General features: G+C 51.4%; 1 protein-coding gene and 1 long non-coding RNA gene across 4 annotated transcripts in view; one reads left to right on the top strand and one right to left on the bottom strand.

Annotated features, from left to right (window-relative positions):
• Positions 1-26349, top strand: part of PHC2 (polyhomeotic homolog 2) — a 111534-nt gene extending 85185 nt beyond the window's left edge. For 2 of the 3 annotated variants that reach the window (XM_047793152.1, XM_047793153.1), the window contains exons 10-15: positions 15666-15868; positions 17563-17692; positions 18552-18666; positions 19767-19908; positions 20967-21243; positions 24913-26349. In XM_047793152.1, the coding sequence (XP_047649108.1) occupies positions 15666-15868; positions 17563-17692; positions 18552-18666; positions 19767-19908; positions 20967-21243; positions 24913-25067 (1022 nt within the window). In that variant the 3' untranslated portion in view covers positions 25068-26349. Of the gene's footprint in view, positions 1-1210; positions 1401-15665; positions 15869-17562; positions 17693-18551; positions 18667-19766; positions 19909-20966; positions 21244-24912 lie in introns of those variants that run through there. The other variant, XM_047793154.1, reaches the window with a different exon arrangement.
• On the bottom strand, positions 6742-9175 carry LOC125134182 (uncharacterized). The gene is made up of 2 exons (XR_007136579.1): positions 8781-9175; positions 6742-8482 (listed from the first exon to the last, which is right to left on the bottom strand). It is a non-coding gene; the product is annotated as an uncharacterized LOC125134182 (long non-coding RNA).
• Positions 26350-27082: the final 733 nt, after the last annotated feature.

Here is a 27082-nt window from a genome sequence, read left to right as displayed (position 1 = left end):
TGGGGAAGAGGGCATTCCGGAAGGGACTAGTGAAATACAGGTATGGAGACAGGAAAGTAGGAGCATGTTTGAGGAATAGAGAAGTTGAGTATTTAACCTTGTGTTACCTTCATTTATAAAGCAAAATGTAAGTGTAAGAAATGCAAAGGCAGAAAGGGGGAGGAAATGTGAATATCAATGAAAGAAGGCTTTGAAATTTTGAAAAATAGTATGGCTGTGGGGAGAAAGGGAATGGAGGAAAGAGAAAGGGAGCAAAGTAAACAATCAGGGAATAAAATGCACACCATGGAAACAAAGGAAAAGGATGAGGCCTGGAGTGGAAGGGGTGGGGATATGAAAGGTAAAGAAAGGTAAGAATATGTTGGAGATAGAAGTCACGCATGGAGAAATTCAGCATAAAGCTAGGGTGGGAAGAAGGTAGTGACTTGGGAGTCTTGCAGGCTCCAGCACACCTACTGAATGAATGTGCTTCCCTAGGACAGTTCACTTTAAACTAGTGTGGTTTAGGAAGAAAAGTTACATTTATTGGGCTCCGACTGTGTGCCAGGCACTGCAGGCAATTTGTATAATGCCCTCAGTTAACCTTCACAGTAAGCCTAAAGAGCAGGCATTATCCCCGTTTATGGAGGTGTAACTGGGTCACTTTGGTCATTACTTAACCTCTCTGATCCTCAGTTCCCACTGGGGAGGATAATGACTACTTGTGGGGTTATTGTAAACACTAAGTGAGAGCTGAGTGCGCACATGTAGGGCTTGACATGTTAAGCACTCAATTACTGCTAGTCGTTATTCTTCTGCCTTCGACTTGGCCGAGGCGGGAGTCACAGTCCACCACCGCACTGGGGAATTTTGACCAGGCGAAGGCAAACGGCGGCGTGGCGTGACGCTCGCCTCTCTAAACCAAAGCCTGACGTCCCTAACCAGCCGCCGGCCTCGTAGCGCCTCGGGAGGGCGCGGGGCGGGGCCGGCGCGACAGCACAAAGGAAGCGCGCGGCCCGGCTTCCGCGCCGGCGCCCCGCCTCCCCGCCTCCCGGAGGCCCCGCCCCGCGCCTCCAGGCCCCGCCCCGCGCTTCGCCCCGCCCCCGGCGGAGGCGGCCGCGGGAGCCCTGCCGGGACGCGCTGCATTGTCTCCGCGGCGGCTGCAGCCCTCGAGCGCCCGCCGCGCGCGCGCAATCCGGCCGCCGCCCGCGCCCCTGCCCCGGCCTCGCGCCTCTGCCGCCCTTTGTGGACGCCGGCTCGGCCCGTGCGGTCGGATGCGCCGCGGCAGCCCCGGGCCCCGGCTCGGAGGCTCCCGGCGGAGAGGAGGCGGCCCGCCTGGGCCCGGGACCCCGCGCGAGGCGGCGCCCGGCCGAGGGGCTCCGTAGGCCCCGCCCGGCCAGGCCCAGCCGGGCCCTGGACAGGTCAGTGCCCGTGGCGGGGGAGGGGTTCTCGCCAGGAGGGGTACCGCGGCGCCCGCTCGCCGCACTGGACACTGGGCACCGCCCTCCGGTGCCACTCCCGGCCTGGGCCTACTCGGCTGCCAGGCCGTGCCAGCCCGCGACTCTCGCCCTCTCGGCGCCAGGGAGGTGCCCTACGCCTCCCTCCGTCGTCGGAGACCCTGCTTGCCCCTCACACCCTCGGCAGCCGCTGTGTCACCTTCGGCGTGCCGAACGCTTCCGTGTGTCCCCGTCGCTACCCCGAGCCCCCGCACACCCCACCTCCGCTTCTGTCCTCCGGGACTGCGCTCTGCCAGGGATGGACGGTCCGTTTAGGGGCAAGGCTGCTGGCATCCGCTGTACTCTCTGGGTAGGGGACTGACTGCCTCTCTTAGAGGGCCTGGTGCTTCACCGGAGAGTTTTGTTTTTAATCTAGTTCAGTCTCACGAGGTTTTTAATTGGATGGAAAAGGACAGGCTGCTCTGTGTCTTCTCTTCCATTTTTAGAAGTGTTTCTCTCCTTCCCATGCCGAATGAAGGCATAGTGTATTGTTGATTCTTTACATTAAAATCGGGATTTGTGAGATTCTCTGTTATAGTGTAATCCACAGAGAGGGAAATAATTTGCCCAAGGTCACGGTGCAAACCGATGGTGAACCTGCAATGTGAACCTCTAGCCCCCGACTCCTGTATTGTTGGATACCAGTTTGTGCCAGGGATACCCTCACCATCCCTCCCGCAAGGCCGCATTTGAGACCTGAACAGATTTCACTGACATACTTTCAGTTCTAATCAACTTTCCTTTCCTTCCTGCTCCGTACTTAGAATGTTGACCTTCTTCCTGTGCTGTCTGCAGACACACTCTTTTCCTTTTCCTGCTTAACAAATCAGTGACAGCTCTCCCCTCAGATAGCTCCCATCCTAGATCTTTAAGCCCCTTCCATTAGCATCTTGCACCCAGAGGATCCCTTGTTGTGAAATAAGCTACCGACCTAAATCCACTATATGTCCCGGATTTTTCTAGGACAACCCCAGTTTAAAATATTCCACCTCATTGTCTCTCAGCCGCATGTCTCAATTTTTGGTTTAGAAAATAATATCATTTTAACCATACAGACCCTGCTGTCCTGGCCTTTTCCAGCCATTTGGCTCTGGGGCATAACCGGGTAATCCAATTATCATTCACCTGGGATTTTTCCTCCCCTCCTGAGTCAACCCAAATGTTGGAATGGCTAGGATTTCTAGATGAGTCTGAAAATGGCAGGCTGAAGAGTCAAGGAACTTCCTTCTTGTTCCTGTATATCAGTCCCCTTCCCCTTCCCATTTTTTATTCCAGTACAGGGCCTCAGACCTGTGGTAGCGTTTATTGATTAGGGCTTAGGTTTAGGTCACAAAGAATGTTGGGTTTCATATCATTTTAACTCTAGAATAGAAAGAAAGAGACTGACTGTGTTGGTTACAGGGCCAGAGATGCCATCTTGGATCTTAGGATATCCGTACAGCTAAATGGTTTGGGTTCTGCTCAGATTTCACACACCTTCACTAGGCTTCAGCTTCATGTGAAGCAGCGTCCTAGGCACTGTGGAGAATATAAAAGTGGTTTTCCCACCAGGCCCCCCAACACCTGGCTCTGTATTTGGAAAGAGCCGTACTTTTGAATCACTCATACACACAAATGTGTTTCCCACTGTTTCTGCACCCAAGCTCCAGTCCCTGCAAGGCGGGAACCAGCGCTTCTGGCTTGGCTCCTTCACAAGGGCTGGCTTGTCTCACAGAGGCCCCAGCAGATGGGTAGTGGTGCTCATGTGGCACCTGCCCTTTCCAGGCACTCATCTTGTGAGCTCTGTCTCTCAGCCCACCCAAGGTCTGTTTCCAGGCTTGTCCGCACAGACGGGGAAGAATAGATGCCTTTTTTCTCCAGCGTTAATCTTGAGAAAGGAGGTGGTTCCTTCGTCTTTTTCTGTTGTTCTTGAGTTGGTTTCTTATTTGTCCAACTGAATTTTCGTGAGCAGTTGCTCCTGTTTTCATCCCCTTCTCCCCACCCCCGCCGTCTTTTTTTTTTTTTTTTTAAGCTGTTGTCTTATTGATAAGTGGCACATGGCTACTTAACGAATGTTGGTATTTCGTCATGTATTCACCTCCCGGCCCTTTCCACTTCTCTTCCAGGTCCTGGCTCAATTTCTCATTTACCTTTGTCACATGCACTCACTGTATATTATTTCTACTCCCTTCAAAGTAAGGAAGAAACTCTAGCTCTTCTTCCTTCTGTCCCAGCAGTGATTGTCCTGGCTGTAGGTCTCTCCAACCATCGTTCCTCTGCATTTCAGTGGAGGATAACCTTTTAGGAAGGTAGTGTTCTGCTTCTCCAGACATACCTCCTCTGTCACTGACTTTCTCATCGAAGCTGATTGACCCTAGACTTCTCTTCCTGCCACCAAGACCCCTTCCCCCATCTATGACCCTGTGCCTGGGACTTGTTCTGGCTCAGGCCCAAAATCCACTTTTTTTCAGACCACATCCTTTTTCCTGCCTTACTCATTTCCTGTCTCAGATACTTTGGATCCCTTGGATCTTTCAGCAGGAGAGAGAATAAACTAAGAGGAATAAATAGATGTGATTTTATAAAATTGAATTGTTGTTACCTCTGGTCTTGCATGCTCTTACATTGGCTGTCCCCTCCCTAAGTTTTCTTGTTTTCAGGGGGGAAAATGATTACCATCTTGGAATTAAGAACTTTGACCTGAGTTGGTGAATGTCCTTTTATCTGTTTTTTCCTGTTTCCAATGTGTGAAGAGGATACCTTGAGCCCCTTAGACTCTTCCTCTAAGTCCCTGTCCTCCTTTGGGCTTCGGGCCTCATGCTAGGCATTTGGTAACCATTTGCCGACTAAAGTACACCCCCTTTCTGTCAAACTTCTTCTCTTTCAGCCGGCATGGATCAGTAAGCCACCATAAAATTTAAATTGAAAAACCTAGGGAATAGGATAGGATGGTGGCTCCAGGTCCAGCAATGCTGCTCCATGTTAGTGTGACATTCACTGAGGGTTTTTTTGTTTTGTTTTTTCCCTCTTGGTCAGTCCAAGGTTATATTAAAGTTCTCCCAGCTGTACAATGCCATTTACTCTCCAGACACATTTGGTCCTGTCCTGAAAAAGATTCTCTCCTGCAAAAATAGAGAGATGAGAGTAGGGAAATGAGACTAAAGAACCTTCATAAAAGTGTAGTTTCTCTTTTAGTCCCTTTTTTTGGTGCCGTTTTGCAACTGGAAGATGAAGATGATGATTTTCTGTGGTCGGGAGGAATCTCACAAAAGTGACTGTAGAGATGCTTTTGTGTTTTCCACCCCCGTGGAAAAGCACGATGAGGCCTGACTGCCTTATGCAATCTTCTCTCATGAGGCCTTTGTACCAGGAACAGAAATGACTCTCTCTGCAGTGACTTAGCACCTTGTCTCTGATGGAAATCAAAGCTGGACTACCCTTCAAGGTAGAGGTATGAACAGACACAGATTTACGTTTTCAGTGCTTTTATGGCATGGTTTAAACTACAATGTGAGTCACTGGCTTAAAAGACTCTGAATATGTGTTCTGTTAAAATTGTGTAAAGTGGGCCTATTGAAGATAACTTGAATTGCTTATTGACAGTTCAAATAGATGCAGGCTTCATTTTAAGCATTGACTTGCTTAAATATTTCAGTTTGAATTTAGCTGCATCAGAACGCTGATTTGATACTTGCAAAGAAACTAAGAAGCAAAACCATCTTTAATTTAGCTGTATGACATTTGTTAGGAAAATAGTCAACCATTTGTTTATCCAAGACAACAGACTTAGAGATTCTGGGCTTTTTCCCCCCTCAGTAACAAAAGTAGAGTGTAATTGACATGGTCAAGAAATGGGCTATTTTATAGTTATTCAAGAGTTGTTGGGGCTCCCACTGTGGTGCCCTGGGTTAAAGATACAGCATTGTCTCTGTGGTAATGAGGGTTCAATCCCTGGCCCAGCACAGTGGGTTAAGGATCCAGTGTTACCACAGCTATGGCATAGGTGGCAGGTACTGCTCAGATTCGATCTCCAGCCTGGGAACTCCACGTGCTGTGGGAACAGCCAAAAAAAAAAAAGAGTTGTGCAATCAAGAATGACTACTTTTTTTTTTGTCTTTTTGTCCTTTTAGGGCCGTACCCTTGGCATGTTGAGGTTCCCAGGCTAGGGGTCAAATTGGAGCTGTAGCCGCCAGCCACAGCAACACCAGATCCAAGCCGTGTCTTTGACCTACACCACATCTCACAGCGACGCCGGAACCTTAACCCACTGAGCGAGGCCAGGGATCAAACCTGCATCCTCATGGATGCTCGTCGGGTTCGTTAACCGCTGAGCCATGACAGGAGCTCCAAGAACGGTTACTTTTTGAAGATAAAAATATAGTAAGGAACATAGCATATAATTTAAATGATAAGTTATTGCTGTGTGATTCATTGTAAGACCATCTAGGCCAGCGTAATAAACTTTATAGGTGGGGATTCCGATTCTTTAGATTCCCAAATGATGTTTTTAGTTTAGATAAGCCCGAAAGAGAACATTCTTTCTATGTCTGTCAAAGAAATGATTGCTATTAAATAGGGATTGCCAGTGTTCTGAGGTTGATCCAGATGCTGAAGAGAGTCCCAGTTTGCTATTATGACTTTCTTTAAAAAAAAGGTTTATTCAGTGATTTTCTTCTTAGCAGCTTCTTTCTTCACAGCTTCTCTTAAGAAGTGCTAACTATGAGATGCCATGTCATAACCAAACTCTGGACCAGTAAATTAGAAGGAGCAGGCCTGATGCTGATACTGAGACTGTTGGCAAGAAAATGAGAGTTCATGACTGCTAGGAGTTATTTTTGAAGCTCTAGTTGCATGGCTATTATGTCTCCAATACTGTATAATTATCCCTAGTTACTGATATCTTTAGCATATTTCAGACCATCCATATGTGGCTGAAATCCACACTATGTTAAGACATTTATTTATTGCTTTTTTTTTTTTAGGGCCACACCCGCCGCAGCATATGGAGGTTCTCAGGCTAGGGGTCTAATCGGAGCAACAGCTGCCAGCATACGCCACAGCCACAGCAACGCCAGATCCGAGCTGCGTCTGCCACCTATACCACAGCTCATGGCAATGCTGGATCCTTAACCCCCTGAGTGAGGCCGGGGATCGAACCAGCAACTCCACGGTTCCTAGTTGGATTTGTTTTCGCTGTGCCACTATGGGAACTCCAAGATATTTTTAAACAAAGCAAATGATACTCTAAATTAAAACAATTTTAATGTGAATCAAATATATTTTTTTAAATCAATTAAATCCACATTCTCATGCCTCCAGTAATCAGTATTAATCTCTTCTATCAGCTGATTGACAGCAAAGTAGGGTGATTGGAGACAGCGGTTACTGAAGAAAGGGGACTGTGTATTCTAAGAGCAGAAATTATTGTGATAAGTATTATATGTCTTATACGGACAAAGCAACAGAGGCTTAGCTTTCTCTAGAGCGCTCAGGCTCTTTCTCTCCCCGCCCCCCAATCCCCCCAATTTATCTAAAAATATTATGCTACTGCAGTTGGTAAATAAATAGGGCATCATATCAGGTAAAATGGTGGCCTTTCCTTGTTAACAGCCTGGAAATAATTAGGGAGTTTTCTAAACATCTAGGTTTTTTTTTTTAACGGCTAGAAATCCATCTTCCATGATTTCGTTTTCAGCCCTTTAAACCCATTTCTTTTCCTAGGTTAAACCACCTCCTGGCATTACAAGAACCACTGGGAAAAGTGGATCTTTATTTTTTTTCCTAAGTTCTCTTGTCTGGTTCCTGGGGTTTTTCTGTGATATCCTAGGACTCTATAAAAGAAATGAATGGGAAGGGAATCAGACAGTTGTCTCATCCTTTGGATGAGTGACTGTTGAAGGTGAATTGAGATGCGTGATCTGCCCTGAAGGGCAGCTGCGTTTCCCCTGTGCTGCAGTCATCGTCAAGGTGGAAGTAAGATTTCTTCCCGAAGCCTCACCTCAGGAGTTCAAGGACAGGATGCTCTTGAGTTGGACCAGAGCATCTGAGGAACATGAGTGATACATGAGTTTGGGCCAGTGAAAGAACAGCTCTGCTCTGAGGCTGAAAGAGGCTAGACTTAGTGGGAGTGAGACTAGAGCAGTTTTCTAACCTCTGAAGTCTCAGTGATGTGAGCCCTTCAGTGGCCATGGCAGGCCTCTTCTACTGTGTTACCTGAATTATCTTATCTAATCCTTACCATAGCCATATGAGACAGAGATAAGAACCCCGTTTTACAGATAAGGAAACTGAGGCCTAGAGTAACTTGCCTGGAAAATCAAACTAGTATTAAAGCATAGGGTCCTTCTGATCCCAAAGTCTTAACTGCTCTGTAGCATAGCTTCTAAATGTGTGCCAGACATTTTACATGTGCAAACTCTAATACTCACTGTACCCCTGCCAGATGAACCACGTGATCATCATTTTTATGAATAGAGAAACTAAGCTGCACAGCAGGTACGTGTGCTTGCAGCTGCACAGGTAATCCAGGGTGGAACCAGGTCTGCCCCAGAGCCAGTGCTCTTGCCGCTCTGGCATTCGTCCTCTCTCCTGCCATCTTCATGTCTAGTGGGGAGCCTCTCCCATTGGTTTTTGCCATCACAGCGTCTGCTGGAGAACTGTGACGTCGGGATATCTGGGAGCCCTCGACCTTGGCACTGGTTATCGTGGGCCTGGCTCCAGCGCGTAGAGCTCTTTTCGAAGTCTCTGTGGCTCCCGCAGTTGGAGTGAGCTATCACAGTGACCAGGTCCTCGGCCCACGGCCGGCCGGGAAGCAGTGCCTGCAGCTGTTGGAAATCCCTCCCCCTCCAGCCTCCCAGCTCCCGGCGGCCGGAGCCACGCGGGCAGGGCGGCTGTTCGCTCCATTGATTTCTTCCTCCAGAGCTGGGGGTGGCCGCTTGGAGAGCATTCAGCTGTTTACAATTCAGCTTATGTACACTTTCGCTGGGGACTGTGGGTGAGTCAGAAGGGCCGCTCTCTCTGCCTGTGTCCTGAGAGACAGTATGAGAGTCAGCTGTATGGTAATGGCCACGGGGGAGGGGGAGCCCTCCCTAACAGACCCAGATGCTTGAGACCCTGGAAGCCTGTCTGCTCTCCAATCCTCTTAACCCAGACTCAGCAAGGTCACTCCAAGTGACTCTGAGGCCTGTCTGGAGCCACCTGACCCAGCCTCCCTTTCATTGTGCCCACCAGCTCCTCTGCAGGCACCAGGTATGGACCCAGGGCCTTGCCCTCCTGTGACTCAGCAAAGTGCCCCAAAGGGACCCTCATGTCACAGCCCTTTCTTACCCTCTCCGGAGATGCCCTTGAGAGCAGAGGTGTTTGCGGGGCAAGATGGAGATGGCACCTGTGTGAGAGAGCCACAGGCTGCTGTGTGTCTTGGAGGCCAGGACTTCTTGTGCGTCTGACAACTCGGACCTTAGCAGAATTGCAAAAGTTAGAAACATTTGGCATTGGTGCCTCCGGCCTTCTGGTTTTCAGGGGAAGCAGGGTGGGAAGGGGCGATTTTTCCCATCAGAGCTCCTTTTGTGCGTGTTTTAGAAGGGAGTTTCAAGGCATCCACTCTTGCCTTGATTCTAAAATGCACACTTTTAACTATGCACCCTTTTCTTCCTATGGAAAATTAAGATATTAGACCCTGGGCCCTTCTGAGTCCAGTCCTCTGTGCTCTAGTGCCCTTGATCCAAAATGTCCACTCTCCACCCCCCACCCCTCCCTCCAAACCTTCTGTCCCTGAACTTGGAGGACTGCCATCTGCCTCTCTGAGTCCAGCAAGTCACAGCAAGATGTGAATGGCCATAGCTGTATATCTGCATTTTAAAGACGGTTGTTAACAAGGTGAATCTCTTTAATTGACTCAGACTCTGTCAGGGTCCCAGATAGAGTGCCATTCCTCCTTCCGCCTCTCTCCCTGCTCTCCACCCCACCCCCACCCCCCGCTTTCTCTCGCCCCCCTCCATCTCTCAGCAGATTGGTGCTTACATGAGATGGCTTGCTTCCCTCACTCACAGTGGCACTGATTTCTTCAGGGGCCAAAATATAATGAGGTTATAACAAGTGGCCGCAGCCTTTCCAGAGGGCTGGGCCCTCAGCTCACCATGTTGTGTGGCGCCCGCTGCCAGGTGCGATGGGCTCTGCGTCAGCTGCTCTCAGCCTGGGATGTGGCCTGGGATGCGGCTGCCCGGGGCGTCCCTGTGCAGGTGCTCCATTCAGGGTCTGTCAAGAGCAAGCAGTTGTTTACGAATCCTGCTGTCAGCCCTCCTGGCCACATGACTGTCCTGCTAAGCTCAGGCACAGCAAGCAGGACTTCAGAGCCAGGGGCCTGGAGAGAACGTTCTGTGTTGTATAAGCGCCCTTGTTTTGCCATTTGTTGAGCAGAATTTGCTACAAGCAAATGAGCCATGTTATCACCTACTCTGCTTCCTTAAATCCTTTATTAACTTCATTAGCTCTGTCTCACTCCTGCTACTGCCACGCAAGGGTCGCTAGAAGTCTTGTGAATTAAAATACTCCTTTCGGAGTTCCCGTCATGGCACAGTGGTTAACACATCCGACTAGGAACCATGAGGTTGCAGGTTCGATCCCTGGCCTTGCTCAGTGGGTTAACGATCCGGCGTTGCCGTGAGCTGTGGTGTAGGTCGCAGACACGGCTCGGATCCCGCGTTGCTGTGGCTCTGGTGTATGCTGGTGGCTACGGCTCTGATTGGACCCCTAGCCTGGGAATCTCCATATGCTGCGGGAGCGGCCCTAGGGGGGAAAAAAAGGCAAATAAATAAATAAATAAATAAATAAATAAATAAATAAAATACTCCTTTCTCCTTAGGTCTAGAGAAAGTAGAAGTAGCCACTGGCCAAGCCGAGGGGAGGAGGGTCTCTGCTTGGCCTCCATTTCCTCTGAGGTCAGGTCTTCAGGGCTTCTTGTTTTAAGGGCATCTAGAATGAACAGCCAGGTCATCTGAAATACCTCCAATAAATGTTAGTACTGAACTGTATTTCAGCATCACTGGTGATTTTTGTCTTATCTGTGCTTGTAAAGAGCATCATAACTGGTTCTGAAGTGGCTCAGATGGTGCATAGCTGGGGCCAGCCTGACCTCTGTCCTCAGCGGGCAGGAGAGCTCAGCCTGTCTGGACACCTACCTCCAGGCCCTGGGCACGGGGCTGTTTTTAGAGCAGCCTCCAGCCTCCGCCTCTAAAGGCCGGCATGCCTTTCTGAATGCCCAAAGCCAGCATTAATATTTCAAAGGGGCCCAGGAATCTGGAGCTCCAGTCTTTGGGGTCAGTGTAAGGCTGTATCTCCCTTCTGCTGAAGAAGTCCCTGCTCTAACAAGAAGAAATGTGCTAAGGAGTAGCTCTTACTCTTTTTTATAGCCAGGTACTCAGAAATGCCACTCTGGGAGGCAGGCACCAGCCCAGCCGCTGGCAGTCATTATCACTTCAGAAAATGATTTACAAACCTCGGCTGGTGACAAGTTGCTGTTGAAAGCGTGCAGAGATCTGTACTCTTTGGGCAACCGTGAAGGCGGAGACCACAGGTTCCACACACCCCAGTTCAGCAGCCATTAAACGGCTGCCAGACCTTGGACACTGGGTTGACCCCCGAAGATACAGCCCTGCCTAAAGACACCTGCTTTGCCTAGTAGAGGAGATCAGCCCCATAGCAGATAATTTCACAGATGGGGCCACTTGGGATGGGGGGGGGTCCCTTTCTGTTTTCTCCCATCCCTAGAAGGGCTGTTTCTACCTGAGCCTATGAGCCCCTAGTGGAGAAGCAGCATAGAGGTTGAGGCATATATTAGGTATTGACTCCCCCAGAGCACACTGCTTTGTTCATTCGGATCTGAGTACCTAGCCCGTTGTAGTCAGCTTCAATTAAAGGCTAGATTCTACCCTCCCGCCCCGCCACTGAAGCCTGGCTTTCCTTCCCTCCCAGGGCCGCTCCTACTCAGGGTGTCCTGGCCTCCACCTTTCAGATCCAGGTGCCTGAACGCTGTGTGAAGGCATTTGAGACCTGTGAGAATCCCAGCAGCCCTCACCTGTCAGGGGAACTGTGTGAAGAAGAATTCCAAAGATAGAGTATTTCTTTGTCTCTGTCTTTTCGCCCTTGGGGCCAGCAGGGCAGGTTTCTGCAAGTTTAAGCTGCTTTCCCCTAAGCAGGAGCAAAGCAGTCTGGGAGAGCGGGAAACAGATTAAATTAATCTTAGTGTTGTGAGCTTGGCAGGTGGCAAGATCCTGTTTGGTCATTCCAGAAGTAGCCCAAACTCCTTTGTTACTGAAGCAGATGATGAGGTGTTGGCCTGCAAGACAGCTGCCGAACAGAACATCTGCAGACCTTTGTACAGGGTTTCCGTGCCTTGGATTCTGTCTCCCCTGTCACCTGCCCCAGAGTTATAATGGAGAGTGGTCGTTTCTAATGTTGTGGTGAAAGGGTTTATTAGTTTGTTCTCTTGCTTTTTTATAAGATCTTCTTAAAAAAAAAAAAACCTTAAGATTCCCAAAAAAACTTTAGATTCCAAAAAAAAGTCTTTGCATCCCAGAGTTAGGCATTGGCTCTGTAGCCTTGGCGCTGTTGAATGTCTCTGTTTGCTACTGTATTTGGCATGAGGAAAGAATCTGACCTCAAGAGCTACCACCTTGTCTGACAGCGTACATTAGTGGCATAGATCTGAGAGAAGAGGGCAGGGGGCAAGGAGAACTCCAACAAGATCCCAAAGAAGGAGCCAAGGTATCAAGCTGTTTGGGGATAAATATCAGTGAAAAGCGGGAGGCGAGTGTGATCCCAGAATTGAGAGGAGGATGAATTAATTCCATAGAAGGATTATAGACTAAAACAGGGGAGTCACTCATTTCCTTCCATCTGTGCTCTCAGTGAGGAATGCAGTTGCATTCAGAGAAACAAAACAAAGCAAAAATCTTACCAACTGGATCTCTCAAATCAATCCACTTGATACATTATGTTCGTATGGACTAAGTACCAGCTTTAAAAGAAGACCTAAGGTGATGATGAACTCAGAGCATTTTAGGTAAGAAATAGTTGAAGGAGCAGAAGAAGTGGGGCTGGGAGGAGAGAACATATACTGGGGTCCTGAGTGACATCCTTCAGGACACCAAGAGTGCTTCTGGAGCCTTTCCCAGTGTGCTGGCACTGCACTGCTCTTCATCTCTCACTTAGTCCTCATGGTGACACCACAGGGTAGGTCTTACTGTGGTCCTTATTTTATAGCTGGAGAAAGTAAGGCTCAGAGACAGATAGGACTGCCCCTAATTCACTTGAGGGATAGAGGCCAGTCTCTAAGCCAGGTCTAAGCCTGTGTTTTTGCCCCTTATATGAATATGATTAGAACCAGGATAAGCGGGCAGAAATTAACAGAAGATAGGTTTTTGGCTCATTGTAAGCAAGAACTTATTAAAGTGCCCAAGGTGGGAACAGACTCCTTCAGAGATAGTGAGTTCCTTTGTCACTCACAGTCTTCCAACGGATGCCAGCAGATCACCGGATGGGGCTGTCATAGAGAAGGGCCCAGCGTTGGGAATCTTATGATTCTGTAATCTGTATTTAGAGAAACCAGGGAGTATTTTCCTGGGCTCTAATTAGATGGCCATCATCTAAAAATAGAATTTTAACTTACATAGCAAGCTTTCTACTTTAACAACGTGTATTTATAGCTTCAAATAAAATGTGGATTTCTCTTTGTGCATTTTAAAAATATTTTAAAATAAAAGCAGAGAAAATGCAATTATGTAAATACAGACTTAAGTATTTAAAATTTAAAAGCAAAGAAACATAATATGATTGGTTGTGTAATTACCACTATCCTTCTTATTCGTAGAATGTTAAGGAAAGATTTTTTTTTCCAGTTCCCAAACCTTTACAATTTAGAAAGATTGATTGCAGAGTTCCCATTGTGGCTCAGCAGGGACATAGTGTCTGTGAGGATGCGGGTTCCATCCCTGGCCTCCATCAGTGGGTTAAGGATCCGGTGTTGCCACAAGCTGCAGTGTAGGTTGCAGACATGGCTCAGCTTCTGCGTTGCTGTGGCTCTGGCATAGGCTGCAGCTGCAGCTCCCATTAGACCCCTAGCCTGGGAACCTCCATATGCCACAGGTGCGAGGGGTAAAAAGAAGAAAAAAATTCCAAGAGTTTTTTATCCCTATAGAAAAGTCAAAACTGTCAAAAAAATTTTTTCACAGTTTCCTTGTGGCACAGTGGGCTAAAGATCCAGCATTGTCATTGCAGTTCCTTGGGTCACTGCTGTGGTACAGGTTTCATCTCTGACCAGGAACTTCTGTATGTTGTGGGCGTGGCCAAAAAGGAAAAAAAATTTCAAATGACTGTAAACACTGAAATAAATTTTTGTAACTTGCTGGTATGACTGTCGTTCTCTGCCCCCCCCCCCAATTAATTTTTTAATATTTTTTATTTTGAATTTAATTTTTATCTTTTTTCTTTTTATGGCCACACCTGCAGTATATGGAGGTTCAGGCCAGGGTTCAAATTGGAGCTACAGCTGCTGGCCTGTGCCACAGCCACGGCAACACCAGATCCAAGCTGCATCTGCAACCTACACTGCAGCAATGATGGATCCTTAACCTACCAAGGGAGGCCAGGGATCGAATCCGCATCCTCAGAGAGACAAGATCAGGTTCTTAACCTGCTAAGCCACAATGCAAACACCCCCAAAAATTAGTTTTTAAAAAATCTCATTAATCACACCCCTTAGGTGACTCCTGCTTAGCTCTGAAATGTATTACAGTTAAATTACAGAGGTCTCAGTGCTAAAGCATATGTCATGGCCAACTCTTTTTTTTAATCCAAAAAAAAAAAGATTTATCTCAGTTTATTGCACACAAAAACTACTAGCAAGAAAATGAACCAATTATAAACATTTTCTAAAATGAATTTATTTGTATTGCCCCATGCTATGTAACTAAGCATTGAGAATTCCTGTTCTGTGGTATGTATCTTAGATCTTTAACATGAGAGAAGAGCATCTTCATAAAAATTTCGTGCAAAAATTGCCTAACTAATAAATATACTGAAATCGTTTTTTAAATGTGTAACACTTATACACACCCTGGGTTAGGCTTACTGTCAATAGCCTTGTTGCAGTAAAGAAATGGCTTTTTCTTTTTTTCTTTTTTAGGAAGTTCCAGGTGAAAGGCAGCCCCTACTCACACAGTTGGTGGTAGAGAAGGGCCCTGGGCAGGGGTGGTGGGAGAGTTACCAAAATGAGGAGATAAAACTTGCTTATAAAACAGTGAAGCACCAAATGAGAGGTACTGTTTGAAGTGGGGAAGAGGAGGTCCCTGGTGGTGTGGGTGCCTAGAAGCACCTCATCACACTGTTTGAAGCGCCCTGGTAGGCCTTTCAGAGGAAAACTGGCAGGCCCACAGAAAGGAGAACTTAGGTGAGGCTGTCTGTAGGGGGAGGAATCTGGTTGGCTGGAACTCACTGGCTCTTGAGCTGAGAACTGAACGAACGAGTGGTTTGATTGGGAGCATAAGACTTGGAGAAGCAGCGTAGAAAACCTCCGCTCTGCCTGGTGGCTTCCTTGGTGGAGAAGTGGACACGCGCGTCTTAACGCAGTGAGCCCAGAAAATCAGTCTCCGCATAGGCAGCTGATGGAGTGGGGTTTCCTTGAGGTTCCATACTTTGACCTTTCCCAGCCTGCTTGGCATCTACCCCTTCCCTGAGGAACCTCGGAGAAGGTTCATTCAACCTCTCTCTCCCAGGCCCCATCACACCCCAAGCCTTATGCCTGGTTCAGCTTTTCATCCTGCTTTTAGATACCATGTTGAATATATTGTCTCTCTTGAGCGGCTGTTAACTTGTTTGTCCAGGTCAACATTGACCAAGGTCTTAACTCCTCAAAGACAGCATCCTTGCCTATTTAAAGTGTTGGAACTACTCCTAGCACAGTTGGGGAAATTAAGAAACACCGCTGGCCGTCGAGCTGCATTGCTGCAGAGCAGACTGTAGTCACACTTGATGGTGTGTCTGTTGAAACTGCACCACTTTTGAACGGGTCCTTGAGGGAGGGAGGGGACTGCTGGGTTTGCCTTGCCATTTGGCTCCGGGAGGAAGCCGGGTGCTGTGGCGTCCCTGCTGTCCTTCTGCCGGCCTGGACCTGGTGCTGACCTCCCCTGCTTGTGTTTTCCTGCTTCCCTTGTACAGAGACAGGGCAGGGCATTGTTCATGCACTGACCGACCTCAGCAGCCCCGGCATGACCTCAGGGAACGGAAACTCTGCCTCCAGCATCACCGGCACTGCCCCCCAGAATGGTGAGAATAAACCACCACAGGCCATTGTGAAACCCCAAATCCTGACGCATGTTATCGAAGGGTTTGTGATCCAGGAGGGGGCGGAGCCTTTCCCGGTACGGACTACTTCTTTTCCCCTCTTTTTTTTTTTTTTTTAAATAAGTATATTTTGGATGTGTCTTAGAATATTTTTACATTTCCATGTGAAATTTCTGAATATGTGAAAATTTTGCTCTTCCCTTGCTAACTTTCCCCCAAAGGAATATCAGAGCCATTTTCTTTGTAGGATTGAGTGGCTCCCTAAGGTCCAGAAGGGGTCAGTGACTAAGACTAGTTAGCAGGACCCTTGGTTAGAAGTTTCCACCCAGACTCAGCTGTGTCCCTGCCTGGTGAAGTGCAACCCCCTTGGTTGGAAGGGCATTCACATTGGGGCGTTTGGTGCAGGATGATGGACTTTGGGAGATGAGACCTCTTTCAGGTTTTAATGCCAAAACCCCCAAACGGCAACACCGTGGCCCGTTAGAGAGCAAAAGGCACGTGTGTAGAGGAGACATCTCATGATCTATCTGAAAGGAAGACCACAGAACAGAGTTTGAGCCTGAAGCTTCTTTTCTGGGGACAGAGCCTTTGAAAGGGGAGTGAAGGAGAGTAAGGGGCCCTTCATCAGGTTTCCCCAGTTAGAGTGTAAGGCCAGGGCAGGTGGAGAAGAGGCAAGAGGACAGTCTCAGAGCACAGCGCCCGGAGCTGACGGCGCACAGTGTGGATTGGGGAGGCAGGTGGCCTGCTCTGTGGGAGGGAGGAGCCCAGAGCCAGGCGCCCGCCACCCTCTCTCGTGAGAGAGGGAACCAGCTCTTGGAGACACAGCGTCTTCATGGGCCTTCTGTCTCTTGTGCATTCTTTGGATCCAGGAGTCGGCTGAATGGTCAGCCGAAGTCTCTAAGCTTGATTAACGGAGATGGGTGGGCTGCCCTTCCGAAATGCCAAGAGACAAAAATGCCAAGAAAGATTCTTGTCCTCTTTCCCTCTGGAGGTCGGTCAAGGCCTGTGACAAAGTGGCAGAGGAATCCCGGAGCACCGTAGCTCTAAGTAGCTCTAGCCCTGTCACATCTGTTCCCTCATGGGACTGGGTCCTTGCCTTGGCCTCCCAGAGAAATACCAGAACCCAGCTGGTCTCACAGGGCGGGGGCAGAATGGCTAGGGATCCGGCCCCCAGGCTGCCTGACCAAAAGGCAGCAAAAGGAGTGAACCAGAGAGGGACTCAGCCAGTCCAAGATCCTGGCATCACCAAAGGCCTTTGCCTTCCCGTGTGGCCCAGCGTCCGCGTTTTCCTCCTCTTTTCTGTGGCTGCCTGTCCCTCTGGCTCGGGTGGGGCAGCGGTAAGGGAGAGAGCAGTAAGACATCCGGAAAGGATGAGTCTCTGGCTCACGCACACTCACACACAGCCTCGGCTGTGTTCCTGCCCAGTGACATGGGAGCGCTAGGCCTGGCCCTTGTTCCGGTGGTGTGGGGAACCTGATCCCTGCCTCCACCTCTGCCTCTTAGACACTTGGGACAGGAGGTATTCTCCTGACCCCCCCAGCCATCCACTGGTCCTGGGTTGAAGCCATTTCCGTCCCCATATTTTAGTGGCCATTGGCATCTGGCCTCATAGACTAAACTGTGAAACAGGCCTTGAGCGTGGTGTGCTTTGGGGGGTGTGGATGCAGGGGCCAGCATCTGTTCTGGGTGCTTTATACATGTAATTTTGATGAGGCTGGTTAGCAAGGAAGCCACCTGACCCTCATGGCCTCCATGTCACCTTGTCCTCTAGGTGGGACGCTCGTCCCTGCTGGTGGGGAATCTCAAGAAGAAGTATGCACAGGGGTTCTTGCCTGAGAAGCTTCCACAGCAGGACCATACCACCACCACTGACTCGGAGATGGAGGAGCCCTATCTGCAAGGTAGCGTCTCAGACTCTGGATGCAAGGGCTTCTGGCGGGGTGGAACAGGATGTCGGCGGGGCTTCAGGCATCTTTCTTGGTGTGTGCAGACGGGCTCAGAGCCAGGGAGAGTGTGAACATGTCAGTTGACCAGACGTTTCCCCCAGTGCCTGCTCAGCCTTGTCCCTAGAACATGAGCAAGAATCCCTGCCCCGGGGAACTGTTTATCCCCTGCCCCTCCTCCAGCCCTGGAATTCTATGAGTGGCTTTTCCTGTCTGAGTGCTGGTGAGTTGTAGGCCTGCAGGAGCAGCCCCAGGCAGCTCGTGTGCTTCCTCCACTGCCTCAGGAGCCTATCCTCCGGACGGGGGCCAGCTCGGAGGCACAGTGGTGGCCAGGCAAGGGCTGCACTTGCCACATGAGCCACTGACTCAAAGGAGGCGGGCGTGGTGCCTGCCTAGGCTACAGAACCCCCCGGGCTCTGTTAGCCAGGCTGGCAGCCAGCTCGATGCCTCACAGAGGGTGGGGTAGTTCCAGACCAGCGGTGACAGCCTCAGGTATTCCTCCGAGCCTCCTGCTGTCTTCCAAGGCCATAAACAGGGGTGCCAGTTCTTCCCCATCCATGTGTTGTCTCTAAAATGAAAAACTGTCACGTATCCGGGAGCTGTCTTTGGACACCCTGGGCTGCTTTCCAGGGGCAAAACCGTACCCCTTCCAAAAGCAGTGATGAAAGCAGTTTGGCATTCTCTGAGCTGCTGCCACCACCGCTGGGCACGGCTCTGGGGCGTGGGGGACAGGCAGGACAGAGCAGAGAGGCCCCGGGTGGGGCTGTGGGCAGTCCTGTGCTCCTTCTCCACACTTATCGATTTTCATGCTTGTCAGAATCCAAAGAGGAGGGTACTCCCCTCAAACTCAAGTGTGAGCTCTGTGGCCGGGTGGACTTTGCCTACAAATTCAAGCGTTCCAAGCGCTTCTGTTCCATGGCTTGTGCAAAAAGGTAAGCGCCCCAGCCCGCTGCGGGGCCCAGCCCCTTCCCTTTGCTCAGGGATGCACCTTGATACCCAGCTACCTGTTTCCTCCACCTGGAAGGTCACTCATGCGCCAGAGAACTCCCACAGGCAGATCAGAGCAAGCGGCTTGGAGTCCAAGGGAAAGAAGTGGCATTTCGCTTGGCTGGTCTCCTGTGTCCCCAGCACTGTCCTTGGCAGCCCCCCTTTCCTTAGGGTTTACCTAAGCCTCCCCCAGACGTTCTGCCCAGAGCCCCTGCTCTGCTCCCAGAGATGTTCCCTTTGTGAGCTTTCGCCCAGCCTAGAAGATAAAGGATTGCTGGGAACACCAGTGTTGTTTATTTGCAGGCTGCCGTGCACAGGCTCTCCTGGGGGCCGATATGCTTCATGCCATCTAAGCTTTAAAGTGTCACTGCGAGGCAGGTGTTGCTCTTGTGCTCTTCAGACATGTTAGGAAACTGAGGCTCAGCGGAGAAGTAACTATGCCTCAAGTCCTCAAGCTGGGGATTTAGACTTGCCTGACGCTGAGCCCTGGGTGGTCTTTGTGCCAAGGCGGAAGAGGCTGCAAGCTCCCCCAGGAGAACCCTCTAGGCCCCCAGGCAGAGATGCCCTGCAGACCAGCGAGAGTAAGGCTGTCCCCAGCCCTCCCCCCTCTGGCTGTGCTGGAGGTCCTCTTGGCACCTTTGTGATGCTTTGCCAAGCTCCTCTCCATCAGGACAGTGGACACTAGTTTCCAGGCACAGGTAACATGTAGAGTAGAGTACACGGTACCTGTGTGACACAAGCAGCCCTGAGTTCTCGCCATGACCCAAGTTGTTGTATCAGCACTTGGCGTACATTAGCTCGTGTCATCGCCGACCAGTTAAAGAAAGAGGCGGGGTGGTCTCACCCCCAGCTCCAGAGAGGGAAGCAGGCTCAGGGGTAGAGTGACTTGCCCCGATTCACACAGCCAGTAATAAGCGATGGGCTTAGGAGCAGAATGAGGAGACGAACTCCGATTTTGCCCACTGCCTTGGCTGCTCTTAACTCTTCCTGGGGCCCCTTTGCCCTGCGGCTGCCCTGACTCCCCTTGTTGCCTGGACTCTGGCAGGTACAACGTGGGATGCACCAAACGGGTGGGCCTTTTCCACTCGGACCGGAGCAAGCTGCAGAAGGCAGGAGCCGCGACCCACAACCGCCGTCGGGCCAGCAAAACCAGTCTGCCAACACTTACCAAGGATACCAAGAAGCAGGTGAGAAGGCTGGCAGAGCCTGCAGCTCATTCTCTCGAGTTCTCACGACCTCCCATCCTGACGGGAGCCAGACACTTCGGGAGTCAGTGCTCCATTGTGGTTTCATCTCTCCTCGCCGGCCAGATCCAGCTTCCCCCTTGTCTCTCTATAGGTCCCTTCATTTAGACCTATGGATGCTTCACTTGCTCTTGTCTGTGACCTTGTCCCGACTTCACCCTTTTCTTCCAGTCTGCCTCCATCCTTGACTCCTGGGGCTGTGGAAGTGGGGCTCCCCCACCTAGCCCTGCAGAGAGACAGGCTCTCAGCTCCTGTCTTCGGTGGAGGGCTTAGGCAAGAAGGAGGCGGGCACCCCTTCCTGCCCCGCCTTGTTGCCTCAGAACATTAGAGCGCTGAGTCCCTGCCAGGAACATGGGCATTTGTTCATATGTTTTGGCACTGGCTTCATGCCAAAAACCTTGTTAGGCAGTAAAGCTCTAAGCTGTACTAAAGGAACTCACAGCGTAGTATTACGCCTCTGACCTTACATGTATTTGCAGTTTACTGTTACTGTTTTGGTCATAAACACTCTTTAAGCATCTGATGAAAGTTGGGTGGGTTCCAAAGTGCACATGCACACCTTTTACATGCTCTTTCAGGTGATTCCCAGACCATCCCCCCAAACCCATAGAGCCCTGCTTAAAAACCCCCTACCTGGGGAGTTCCCTGGTGGCTCAGCAGGTTAAGGATCCAGCATTGTCGCTGCTGTGGCATGGGTTTGATCCCTGGCACTGTGCCACTAGCGCAGCCAAAAAACCCCAAAACCCACATCTAGAAGAAAAAAAAAACAGATACATAATCAGATTGTTGCAGTACAGTGCATTATATAGTCCAGTACCAGGAGTAACTCTGCTTAGGCTCAGCGAGGGGACATCACAGAAGATGCTTTTTGATCTAGGAATGCAGAGCTGCGTGGAGGCACACGTAGTGTGGGAAAGGGAGACGCTAGCTGCCTTTGCCCACACTGTGCTCAGGGCGGTTTCTCCCCCGTCCTGAGGAAAATGGTTTCTCTCCGCTCTCAGCCAGCAGGCACTGTACCCCTTTCCGTCACTGCTGCCCTGCAGCTAACACACAGCCAGGAGGACTCCAGCCGTTGCTCAGATAACTCAAGCTACGAGGAACCCTTGTCACCCATCTCAGCCAGCTCGTCCACCTCCCGCCGGCGACAAGGCCAGCGGGACCTGGAGCTCCCGGACATGCACATGCGGGACCTCGTGGGCATGGGACACCACTTCCTGCCAAGTGAGCCCACCAAATGGAACGTGGAAGACGTCTACGAGTTCATCCGCTCCCTGCCAGGTAGGGCCCTTGGGAGTCCACGCCCGCCTGGAGTAGCGCGGGATGAGGGGGCCACTGGGAGGGATGAAGAAGTTCTGTGAGGGACTCAGGTTCGGAACCAGGGGTGCAGAGATGAGCTGGAAGAGGTGCCTGCCTGTAAGAGCTCACATTCTAGCACAGACAGACTCTAAATACTATTCTGGGGCTGTAATTGACATATTTACAGGCCCAGGTAGGAGCCTGCATGGAGGGTGATGCTGTGACCAAACCTGTGTGTCTCTGGGGTGGGTTGGGAGGGGCGTCAGGCGGGAGCCCAGGAGATCTGTCAAGGAGAACATCAAGTGAAGGAAACATCACCCGAATGTCAGCTGGCACACAGGCCTGTGCCTGATGGAGGGCTTGCCTCAGGAATACCCTGAGTAGAGACAGGAAGACACGCATGCATGTGAGGTGGGTGGTGGCTGTGTGTAACCCGGCCGTGCAGTGCGGGACAGCTCGAGGGCTGGATCTAGGGACAAACCTCACATCTGCACACCTGCTTTCAGTGAGTCCCCAGAGCTTCTCTACCATTTTCTTCTGCCAGTCTCACCAGTCGCTGAACAGGTCAGGTATTGATGGCGACCACAGGAGACCGAAGTGGGGTGTAGTCATCAAGCACAGACTTGCGGGAGTTCCCATCGTGGCTCAGAGGAAACTAATCCAGCTAGTATCCCTGAGGATGTGGGTTTGACCCTTGGCCTCGCTCAGTGGGTTAAGGATCCAGCATTGCTGTGAGCTGTGGGGTAGGTTGCAGATATGGTTCAGATCCTACATTGCTGTAGGCTGGCAGCTGCAGCTCCAATTCGACCCCTAGACTGGGAACCTCCATATATCTCAGGTGCAGCCCTAAAAAAGCAAAAAAAAAAAAAAAAAGAAAGAAAGAAAAGAGCAGACTTCCTGCTTACACAGACCCTGGCTCTGCCACTTAACCCAGGGTAGTGGTTATCTCTTGCTGCATCCCCCAAATTTGATAGCGCACAGGTACTGTGGGTAAGAAATTCGGGAGTGGTTCAGCCGGCTGTTCTGCCTCAGAGACGCTTTCGAGGTTGTGATGAAGATGTCCGCCAAGGCTCAGGCCGTCTGAAAACTCGACCGGGGCTGTGTGATCCTCTGCCAAGGAGCCCCACTCACACATTCCCAAGGAGGGTGTGGCTGTTGCAAGAAGCCTCAGTTCCTCTCCACGTGGTTCTTTTCTGAACCAGCTCCTGCTTGAGTGTTCTTACAGCAGCCAGTTGTGCCCACAAGGGGTGATCCAAGAGAGCAAGGTGGAAGCCACCGCTGTGCCCATTATGATCTAGCCTCAGCAGTCACATGTTGTCACATCAGCCATAGCTTATTGATCACACAGGACAACCTCATTCATTGTGAGGGACTCATGAAGACATGAAAGGGAAGCAGGGATGATTGGGAGCTGTTCGGAGGCTGGTTACCTCGTTCACCCCGATGATTCATGTTCCTCCCTCCTGCAGAACACCCTCACCCCCACCCAAGGCCCTGAGAGTCTCATCCCATTACAGCAGTGGTTTGAGGTCCAGCATCTTGGCACCTAACTCAGGTTCAAGCACAGATGAGGCTCCCTGGGCCCAGATCCTCACATGTGATTCCTCTCAATCTGAAGACCCGAGGCCAAGGAACAGGTTATCCACATCCTGCCACAAACCCAGGATCTGGTGGGACAGGCACAGGCTAACCACTTAGACGTGCCCATTCAGGATGCCCCATTCAAGAAGGGGCTACACACGAAGTTCCTGTTGTGACTCAGTGGGTTCCGAACCCGACTAGTATCCATGAGGACGTGGGTTTGCTCCCTGGTTTGCTCAGTGGATTGGGGATCTGGCATTGCCGCAAAGCCAGATGCGTTGCCCAGACGCGGCTCAGATCCCACTTTGCTGTGGCTGCAGTGTAGGCCTGCAGCTGCAGCTCTGATTCCACCCCTAGCCAGGGAACCTCCCTCTGCCGCAGGCAGGGCCCTAAAAAGATAAAACATTTAAAAAATAAATTAAAAAAAAAGGGACGACATGGGAGGTTGCAGGAGTCTCTGATCCATATCAGGGCACTTGCTGGCATTTCCTTGATAGGACTCAAAGCCTGCAGTGATTCTCTTTCCCTCCGAGTCACCTTTTCTTTCCTGTGAAAAGCAGCCTGTTTTCAGTGGGGTGGTTTTCTCAGCCTACTTCTTGCTGCTTTTCTTTTGTATTACCTTCTGACCCTTTCAGTCCAAGTGAGCAGTGTTTCTTCCAGATGGTTCTCTGAAAGTCTTTGTGGGCTTTTTATGAATCCAGTTCGGGTCTGGTCCATTAGACAAAACCCATACCCAAAAAGGTCCCCAAGCCCTTCCCTACACTAGGCTTCTCCTGAAGCTGAGGCAGTGCCCTTAACGATCTTAGAAGCAGGCTATTGCATGGAAAGGCTCCGTGAGGCACACCCATCAAGTCCTGTGAGAGCCTTCTGATGCAACAGATCTCTGAAGCTGCAGCTTCAGGCTCTCCGAGGTTACAACAAAAGATGTAAGTCACCCCCTGAGTTTCAGCTTTAGACCGTGCTTTCTTGACTGTGTCCTGGATTGGGCTTTGCCTAGAAACCATTTCTTAGTTTTAGCATCATTCGCCTCCTGGAGAGGCTGGGGATTTTCCAAACCAGCCCATCCAGGCTCCTTCCTGTTACATAGCATTCCTCCACCTCGTCCTCACATTTTTCTGCAGTAGGAAGCCAGGCAGGACCTGCAGCGTTCTGAGGCCTCCTAGCTAGGGCACTCGGCGCAGGGGGTGGCTTGGCTTCGCAGATTACCACCAGCAACAGTGCTACTAAATTTTCTATTTCATAGCAAGGATCAAGTTCCATCCAGTTTCCAGTAATGGTTTCCTTGCTTTCCCTTAAGCCTCCCCAGCCGTGTCCTCCAAGGCCATCAGCCTTCTACTCAGTTTCTCACAGCACCTTGAATATTCCCTGACACTCTCCTCCAAGTCCTTCCAGCTCCAAGGCCACACCCCCGACTGCACACTGTTAGGGCATGGTTACAGCAGCACCCCCCCAAGACCCCCCCTCCAAGCCAGATGCCAGACTCTGCAGGGGTTACCTGCTGCTGTGAAGCAGGGTACCCAAGCCTCATGGCCAAACAATAATCCCTTCTCATCTGGAGTGTTGGGGGTTAGACTGTGAAGGGGCTTAGCTGGGCAGTTCTGGCTCGGAGTCTTACCAGGCCTCACTCAGATGGCAACAAAAGCTGCAGTTCCCTGACGGCAGGGAGCTGCAACCCCTCCAAAGTGCCCCCTCGGGCAGCCGCTGGCTGAGAGCAGAGGTCCCAGTTCCTCCCCAGGCAGGCCTCCCCTGAGGGCTGCTTGAGTGTCCTCACGACACGGTGGTGGCTTACTCCAGAGACCAAGGGGAAGCTGCTGTGCCCTTCGAGATCTAGCCTCCACGACACCGTATGACTCTCCCAGGGTCAGCCCGGTTCACTGAGGGGGCATGAAGGAGCACCCACGTGAACAAGGGGCACGGCCTCCTTGCGAGGCACTCAGCCTCTCTTGAGCTGAAACAACAGCAACACCTTCCCCGGGGGTGTGGTCGTGAGGATCAGGTGAGAGGATGCGTCTGAAGGGCAGTGACTGCCGGTCGCTCTCATTGACACGGTCTTTGGTGGCCTCTCCTCAGGCTGCCAGGAGATAGCAGAGGAATTCCGCGCCCAGGAGATCGACGGGCAAGCTCTGCTGCTGCTCAAGGAGGACCACCTGATGAGTGCCATGAACATCAAGCTGGGGCCCGCCCTCAAGATCTACGCGCGCATCAGCATGCTCAAGGACTCCTAGGGCTGGCCGCGCCGGCGGCGGGCAGGCCAGGGCTCCTCCTCCCGACTGAGCAGAGCCAGCTTTGGACACTCCTGGGGGCCCAGAAACAGGGCTGGTCGAGGGAAGGGGCCCTCCCCGTGGGGCATGGCTGGGGAGGTCTCGGCACCTCCTCGATGGCTCTCAGGGGCCTTTCTTTCCGTGGGAGGGGCAGAGAGGTAGGCGGCGCAGCAGATGGGGCTTTACGCTTGTAAATACTGATAGCACTGGCTTCCTCCGAAGTCCCACTACTCTAGCCCCGCTCTCTTCCCCTCTCTCCGTCCCCCATTTTCCAGGGGGCTTATGGTCAGGGCTCCCAACCTGAGTTGGGTCACTTCCAAGGGCAGGCCGGGATCAAAGGCCTCGGAAGCCCTTGCCTGCCTTCCTCCCACTTTTTTCTCCAGGCCTGGCTAACTCTTCCGTTGCCAGCTTCTCCCACTTCAGCCTGTTTCTCAAGCAGCCAGAAGGGTTCTCCCCCTTCACCCTCTGCAGGTGGAGAGAGAGAAGCTGGGCCCAGTTTGGCCACGCCTGCTGGCACAGACGCCTTAACGCTGTGTGTGTGACTGTGTAACTGTGTGGGAGCCTGGACTGACAGACAGGCCGAGAGCCACCCTCTGGCATCTCCAGGTGTTTTGTAGCAAACAGCCACTTAGTGCTTTGTCCTGGACTCCACTCAGCCTCAGGATGGGGAATAGGAAAGACGGGCAGCCTCAGTGCAGAGAGGCGAGATCAGAAAGCCACGGGGTCAGGAGGGTTTCCTCTCCAGAGGTCGAGGTCTCTCCGGAGCCCCTTCCCTGCACTGTGACGTCCCCTGACTGCCCTGCTGTATCACAGACGGCATTAAGGAAGCTGCTAGTGGGCCGGGCCGAGCCGAGCCTCCTTGTCCGCCTGCCCGCCCGCCTCAGGAGCCCAGTGGGGGCGCCCATCGAAGGCCTGAGGGCAGAAGCGCTGGAGTGACCGCTGAGGTGAAGAAGGCAGCCTTCGGCCTCCACTCGCACACTTCTTTGCCTCTGGAACTTGCTGGCAGCAGTGTGAGCTGCCGTGGAGGAGGAGGTGGGGCAGGAAGGGCGAGGGCCTGCCTCTGACTTGCCCTGTCCTCTGCAGGCTCCTGGGGAGAGTGGGGCTCTCCTCGATGGGGGGAAGGGGGAGGCTGGGCCCCCTTCTCAGCTTGTTCTATTCCCCCACTCACACCCCCAGGCAGGGTTGGAAATGAAGGACTTTTTTAACCTTTTGTTTTTGTTTTTTAAAAATAAATCCATAAAATCTGTTCTTTCTGTGCCTTTCTCCCCTGGGGATGCCTCTCTCTGGTCCTCAGTGGCTGCTCTTCACCTGTAAGGAGCGGGGTGGGTGCAAAGGGGACGACCACCCTAACCGGACAGCACATGCTCTGTGCTTGGCCGGCCGGGTCATTGGCAGGTGCCCTTAGCCCCAGTTCATGTGAGAAAAACAGATACCGCCTCTGCTCTTCACATGGGTGTCCCTTGGAGTGGGAGGGCCCTACTCCAAGCCTTCAACCCTGAGCCCCCCTTGCCCACCACTGCCCCTGGGGAGACGTGACGCTGTTGGGCCAGGGATGTCTGGCACACGTGGGGCCGAACCCAGACCCTTCCCTCCGCCAGCAGACACCTTTGGTTGGTGGAGCTCCATGTCCAGAATTGCCCTTATGATGCCTTCAGCTCCAGCGACACCTGCTGAGCAATTTCTTTGGATGCTGGAATAGCAAACTGGAGAGTCTCTGCCTCAGGGAGGTAACTCCTAAGCCTCAAATGAAGGAGATGGGCCTTCCAGGCGCAGGCTGCTAGGGCACTCAGTCTCTAACAGTGGGGCCCGGGGAGAAGAGAAGGGGATTTGTGAGCCAGGACCCATGTCTTGATAACTCCTCTCCAGAAAGCCTATAGAAATGTAACGAATACCTGGAGGAAGAGGAGACGCTAGTTAGTGGAAGACCCAGAGTATGGAGCCAGGATCCGAAAGCCGGGTGTTCCAGGAGGTAGAGAATG

The sequence above is a fragment of the Phacochoerus africanus genome, chromosome 8 (assembly GCF_016906955.1).
Source record: "Phacochoerus africanus isolate WHEZ1 chromosome 8, ROS_Pafr_v1, whole genome shotgun sequence".
NCBI classification, from domain to species: domain Eukaryota; kingdom Metazoa; phylum Chordata; class Mammalia; order Artiodactyla; family Suidae; genus Phacochoerus; species Phacochoerus africanus.
This window is presented reverse-complemented; position numbering and strand designations above follow the sequence as displayed.